The 7,374-nt window shown below is 35.0% G+C and overlaps 1 protein-coding gene across 1 annotated transcript in view; it reads left to right on the top strand.

The window, feature by feature from the left end:
* Positions 1-7,374, top strand: part of SLC26A7 (solute carrier family 26 (anion exchanger), member 7) — a 145,034-nt gene that overhangs the window by 101,144 nt on the left and 36,516 nt on the right. The window contains exons 12-14 of the mRNA XM_012643539.1: positions 609-675; positions 3,816-3,953; positions 6,469-6,517. Of these exons, the coding sequence (XP_012498993.1) occupies positions 609-675; positions 3,816-3,953; positions 6,469-6,517 (254 nt within the window). The remainder of the gene's footprint in view (positions 1-608; positions 676-3,815; positions 3,954-6,468; positions 6,518-7,374) is intronic.

Here is a 7,374-nt window from a genome sequence, read left to right as displayed (position 1 = left end):
TCTTTTTACTGAACATCTATAAACAATTTCAAAAGAATTTGACCAGTTCTTTTTCTGCTTCCCCAGTGTTCAACTGATAATACTTCTACTCACTTCTCATCCTTCCCTTGAAATTATTTGTGAAATAATATATTCTGATAAATGTTAAATTTTATCTCCATAGATTCTATCTTTCTAGAGTCTATAAATGCAGATTCATTATTTTCTGGTTCTATCTTGTCATAGATTCCTTCTTTCCTTCCTTTTCTCTAAAATAAGATTTTATCAAGTACTACAAACTCTTTGGCTTTTTCTCTTTTATAATTTTTCTTTACCAATCTGCCTATTATAGCTTGGAGGTATGGAGCTCTGGGTACCTAAATGAGGAAAATTACATTGATTAATCTCTACTTACATACCTCTGCTGTTACCCTCTATTCCTGACATCCCAGAGATATATAGATTTACCAATGTCTTAGAAACAAATGGGCTCTAGGATCTAAACCATTTTATACACTTTCTAATTGTTAAGATAAAATGACATCCTTTTTGTGTCTTAATTATTAATGTAGTGATTAGGAAGTGACTTATTTTATTTCTATCTTTATTTCTATCTGCCTTTATTTTAGAGCAAAGACTCTACGTATAAAAAACATGAAAGAAATGGAATTTAAAATGAAGACAGAAACAGACAGTGTGAGTTCATTTTCCTTTTTCCTTTGTGCAATTATTAATAATTTTTGTGGGTGAGACAGTTTTAAGATATCATAAAAACAAGATAAATTATGACAGTTGAAAACATGATAATCCTATTTTTAATTAGTATGAAGTTCCAATGGTATATATGTGACCACCACACATGTGGCAGTATACATGCAACGAATCAATAGAACAAAAGAAAATCTCTTTGGATTTAGCATTCAGCTAAGATCATATTATGGTTCATAGAGCTACAATTCACAGTAGAATCATGGCCCACATTAGTTCAGGCATTTGGAAATTTCTTTTCCATTACTAAGTTGCATAAAGTAATCAAACCAAACTGATAATCTATTTTGAATTAAGTGATGGAGGAAGATAGGAAATAGGGAAAGGAATGAAGCAAAGTTGTTCGTGGTATTGTTTCTTAAAAAACAAAAAACAAAAACCCTCAGTCAATGGGATTGTGTTGTTAGCAGAGAGCAATGAGGTCCAATCATTATGGAATGCCAATGGGATTGGTTTCATCCTCAGTGGGCATCTTTTTAAGGAAACAACTTATGTGAATTATATTGCCCTGCCCATGCTTAGGTTGGCAAATTGTGCTTGAGTTCTAGTGTCTTATTTTAAGGGATGATCAAAACAGTTTAAAGTGAGGAAAAAATATTGACTTGAAATATTTTTGCCAATTAAAAAAAAATTGCCCTCACTTTGAGTCTGCTTTGTAAATGTTTGTCAACCTTTTTTTCCTTTATTTTGCTCATGCATTTGTTTCAGTATCTCACGATTCCTGTCAGAACAGAGGGAATTGGTCTCCCCCAGAAGGACCAGCATCAGGGTATTCCCAGATAGACAGGAAGCTGGGAGGAACATCAGGAGCCCTTCGGTGACACCCAGGGGAATGGCCTGTGTTTTTAATAAATATGGAAAGATTGGCTTCACGGGGAGCTATTTGAGTTTAGAGACTTTGAGGGTGTTCCAGACTAAAGTTTTCCACTCTGACTTTCTTTTCTTTCCTTAAATTTTCAGTCGGAATTTAGTGCTTGTGCAAAGTCCCAGACCGACTCTTCAGGCCCCTGATGTCCTCTGTGAATCACACCACATGTACACATGCGTTAACCGTGACATCCTTAGTGTTGAGGCAGAATTTGACTATTTTTAATCTTAAAAATCACCGGCTAATAAATTCTGCTTAATCCTTGCTGCCTTCTTGTGTGAAACATGTAGGGAAGTGAATGAGGGGATTTTTAGGAAATGCTAGAAATTTCTTCACATCTTTAAACCTTGATTGATTCCAGTCTAATTACTGACCTGAATAATAACTGCGTAACATGGAAATTTTAATTTTATTAAAATATTAAACCTCACTAGTGACTTAGTGGTTTGCATTAGAAATAAGAGAGAAAAACTAAAATGGAGCAAGATTTGAATACAAACTGTTAGATGGAATTTTTAACTAACTTAAGCAAAGTGATTTATCATTCCTTTTTTTCCATTTATGCACTCTTCCATCCCTTCTTCATGTGAAACACCCAATTTTGATCTGGTAAATCTCTTCCCACTCAGTGAATTCAACTCCATTGAAATTTTTTGTTTTGTTTTGTTTTGTTTTCGAGACAGGGTCTCATTCTATTGGAGTGCTGTGGCATGATCATAGCTCACTGTAACCTCAAACTACTGGGCTCAAGCGATCCTCCTGCCTCAGCCTCCAAAGTAGCTGGGACTACAGGCACATGCCCACGTAATTTTTTTTTTTTAATTTTTTATAGAGATAGGGTATCACTATGTTGCCTAGGCTGGTCTGAAACTCCATGCCTCAAGCGATCTTCCCACCTCAGCCTACCAAAGTGCTAGGATTGCAGGCATGAGCCACCATGCCTGGCCAAGAATTTATCTGGAACAATTTGAATCTCTTTTCTTTAACAAATATGTATATTTTTCATATTATCTTAACTTAACATATTTGCACAATCATGTGGTGTGATTAGTGGGTCGATCTAAGGTTTGGGGTTTTGTGTGACTAAATATGACAAACCTAAGAATTAATATTTTATTTTTGATTTCTAAGAGGTTTACTCTTGACTAAAAGTTAGTTTGGCAACTTAAGCCTTTTTTTTTTTTGAGTTATTTGTTGCAAATCTCATCACTTTCTAGAGTTTAATCAGTTTTGTAGCTATAGAAACTTTTGAGATTATCTAGTTTAAAAACTGAGGAAACTGAGAAAGGTTAAATGAATTGTCCAAGTTAACATACCTAATATTTTCTTTCTTTCATTTTTCTGTCTTCTTCCTGTATGCATCACTATTTTCTGCATCTCCTCTTCTATGGAAGTACTAGAGCCTGAAGAAGTATAGCTTTACTTAGTTGGTAAGGAGTTGTCATTTCATAGAATTTGCCATCCTCTCAGTTTCTAGGTCAGATACCTGGCTCCAAAGGTCAAAGACAAGATGGTTTTAGTTGCATACCACCAAACGTTGCCGTTAATACCTGGGCAGATGGCCAAAGCAGACGTCTTTTATGTTAAAACTTTTATTTCTCTCTTTCTGCATATCTCACCTATATCCTGGCAATTCAGTAACCTAGGCCTACCCAAAGTGAAGTTATATTCCTGATACTGCCTCTTGGCCTCTGTCTTCTAATTAGGACTACCAGTCACTTGTAAAGTTATATTTCAGCTAAAGGAAAGCTATGCCATTACAAGGTAAATGACTAACAGTTAACCATTCAAGACACATTTTCACTTTTAAAAAATACTGATAGCTAAGTAAATTAATTTTCAGTTGATAGACTGAATGGAAGAGGTACTTTTGGGAGGATAGATCTTCCTGCTTTTCTTTGGATATTCTAGGCTACTGCCTCCCCAACACCCAGTCAGTAGGAGTAAGGGTCACTTTCTGAAAAGCTACAATTTATCTCTCAATTATTAATGTTTCTTAGTAAAGAGGGAGTATATATTTTCCCTAAGAAGTATGATAGTACATTAAGGCCTCTAAATAAATTTCACTAATTAAAATGTTAGTTAAAAGATTGCTTGCACAATCGAGTGGTATTTGGACTTATAAGATTTATACTTGCTGGATATAGTTATTCTCTTATTTAATTGAGACTTCTAAATCTAATTTTTTCCCCTCTAAAAGGAAACTCTGCAGCAGGTGAAAATTATCTCAATAAACAACCCACTCGTTTTCCTTAATGCAAAGAAATTTCATATGGATTTAATGAACATAATCCAAAAGGAAAATGCCAGCAACCAGCTACTTGATGACATCAGCAAGGTAGGATCAGTAGTTTCAATGTCATACTACAGGTAGCCTTATATCATGGCACTAAAAAATGTATCAAGTAAATGATAATACATTTTAAAAAGTATTTGGAGACCTCTCCCCTCAGCAAAACCTAAGATTGTATTATTCTTTTTATTTGGTTCTTGTAATTAGCTTTTAGGTAATCACTCTCTTGTTCATTCATTCATTGATTTAGCATATATCTAATGGACATGTGTACCAGGTACTATAACGATCAGAAGAATATATAAAACAAATCACCTAATTTAAATGACCTTTTTACCAAGGTTCTAACAAAAAAAGTGTTAGAGCAAACTCTAAAAGTAATAGAATATGATAAATGACTTCAGAGAAACAAAACCTATTGCCATCATTATAACATTATTCTAAAATTCCAGAATTCTTTATCTCCATAAATAATATCAATTAACAGAGATATTGAATCAAATGTGTACCAGTATGATTTAATGTAAATGAACTATCTATCATCATTTGAATCCTTAAGCCCTCTGCAATGTTAACAGCACGGCCTTTAAATGTAAGCTGCCTGGGTTTGCCACTTACTAGCTGTGGGACTTTAACTGAGATATTGACTCTTCATGCTTCAGTTTTCTCATGGGTAATCAAGATGATTAAATGAGTTAATATATGCAAAGCACTTAGAATAGTGCTTGGCCTACTCAATATTATAAAAGCATAGCTAACATTATTATTAATAGCTTGGTTAACAACACTCTCCACGAAGCTTTTCTTGACTACTCTAGATCACAAAGATCTCTTTTTTCTCTTAAGCATGTATTATCTCTCAGTCACTCAGGTATATTGACCATCTTGGCCCTCCCATTTCTGAGGAACCATGTTCCTGTCCATTACAGCTTCATGCTTCTGCCTCTGGGGCCCTCCCTGATCCATACCATAGAGGCCCTAGATACAGGAGCAGATATGTAATTTGCAGGGGCCCAGTGCAAAATGAAAACGTGAGGCCCCTTGTTCAACAATTATTAAGAATTTCAAGATGGTGACAGCAAAGCGTTAAACCAAGTGGGAGACCCTTCTGAGTATGGGGCCCTTCTTGGGAGGAAAACTATAGAGGTAAAGTACCCTTATCATCACATCGTATCAAGGCTGCCTATGAATGTGATTTATCACTGTTGATGTTATCCTTGGTCACCAGGATGAGGTGGTGTTTGCCAGGTTTCTCCACTGTAAAGTTCCTCTATTTTCTCCCTTTCTATACTGTACTCTTTGGGAGGAAGTCACTGTGTGCAGCCCTCACTTAAGGAGTATGGAGTTGTGATCCACCTTCTTGAAGGCAGAGTATCTACATAAATTATTTGAAATTCTTCTGCACAGGAAATTTCAGACAAGGTATTTTTAAGATTAGGAAAAGGAAATCCATATTCATTGAGTATTTCTAAGGGGCCAGCCCCTTTACTTAGGCTTTCTAACTTAATCATCACCAGCCCTACAATGGAAGTGGTATTACCTGAATATTACATAAAAAGAAGGTTGAGACTGAGAAATGTGAAATAACCTGGTGGAAACTGTATAGCTGATAATTGTCAGAGCCAGACTTAAAATATATAAGCTACACCATTGGGCATCAAGAAGAGAAAATATAGGTGCTCTAGTCAGCCTTTAAGATAAAAACTGATTGCATGAGAGAAGCAGTATAATGTAGTGGTTGGAAATATGAGGTTTGGAATAAGAATGGCATGGACTTTGGTTCTAGTCCAGGCTCTTCTTGCTTTGTGACTTTCATCAAGTTATTTAAAATTTCTAATCTTAACTTTCTCTATGGAAAATGAGATCAGTAACTTCATTAAGATTGTTCTGAGAATTAAATGATTAATGTAAAGTCCTAGGTATGGGTATTGAAGAAATACCAATTGCTATCATCATCATCATTAACAAAAATAACAATAATACATTATTTGAGGAGTAGATAGCATATGATCTGATTAGAGGCATCAATTGTTGTCAGAGAAGCTTAAATTTAGCATACAGAGCCATTTTCATTCTCCAACATTTCCATAAATCAGGAATATTTCTTGGACATTTTCATGGAGCTACAGATGAACAGTTAACTTTTGTGTGCTATGAAATACATGATCAGTGGCTATCCTTCTGAGAATGCTATTAATGAAGTTAATTTCTATTAATGAAGTTAATTTCTGATTGGATATGCTACATAAAAAAACATATGCAATTGTTTGATTTCTGATCCAAAATCAAAACAATCTTAGTCCTGCAGAAAATATTCTAAAGAAGATAGTTTGACTTAATAACATGAATTATCTACCGAACTAATATACAGTTAAAACTAAGGATCATTTTATTGTGTCGAAGTTTGTTGTATACATCATTCTGAAAACACGATTAGTGAAAAATAATTGTTGGAGACTATTTTTTTGGTTATTTTTTATAGAGAAAAGAATGATGTACTTTTTTCACAGACAGAAATGAACTTTTATAACATTTTTCTTTGCATTTGTTTCCATTGCAGTGTGAACAAAACACGCTGCTCAATTCTCTATCTAATGGCAACTGCAATGGTGAGTTTGCTTTAAGGAAACCGAAAATCTAAGTGTTCGACTTGAATGTAGATCAGAGAATGAAATTTTCTTCCCCTTTTCCGCCCCCTCTGCCTCATCTCTTTCATCTTCCCTCCTTCCTCTTTCCTCCTCACTTTCCTCTTCCCTCTACTCCCCTCTTCCTCCCTCCTCCTACTTTGTCCTCCTCCGTTCTCCTCCTTATCCCTCCTGCTGTTTCCTTCCTCTTCCTTCTCTCTTCCTCTTCTCTTCTGCCTTTTCTTCCTCTTCCTCTCTTCTCCTTCCTCTTCTCTACCCTCTCCTCCTTCCCCTCCTTCCTCCTCCTCCTCCTTCCCCTCTTTATGTCTTTTCCTTCTCTCTCCTCTTCCTCCTCCCTTTTCTTGTTATTTACTTAAAAGTTTAAACCACAAATTGAAATTGATGGTATTATATGTAGTTTTAATATGGAGTTGTATTTTTCCTCAAGTATCATCTCTTTGAACCATTTTGGATTTCCACCCCAAACAAACCAGCAATTTAAAGCTATTATATATTCATATTTACCTGAAAAAAAAAAATCAGGTAACAGGAACAAGTGTTCTGATGGTGAGTGCCTGTTAAATTATCCAGGTCAATGTTTATTCTCTAGAAGTGTAATCATCCTTCTGTGCAAACTCATGAATTGATGTGACTTTGTCTCAGGATAGAGAAAATTTAAAGGCACAAAAGAAAGTGATATACCTCTGTGAAGTATGAATGAAAAGTGTTATGATAATACAGGAACTAACTGAAAAAAAAGTTGAATTGGAACAAATCTACATATTTTTCTTTTAATTCGATATTTGCTAAGATTAAAACATCAGTGATAGTTAAATTATTCA

Source organism: Propithecus coquereli, unplaced genomic scaffold (genome assembly GCF_000956105.1).
Source record: "Propithecus coquereli isolate 6110/MARCELLA unplaced genomic scaffold, Pcoq_1.0 Scaffold2, whole genome shotgun sequence".
NCBI classification, from domain to species: Eukaryota; Metazoa; Chordata; class Mammalia; order Primates; family Indriidae; genus Propithecus; species Propithecus coquereli.
This window is presented reverse-complemented; position numbering and strand designations above follow the sequence as displayed.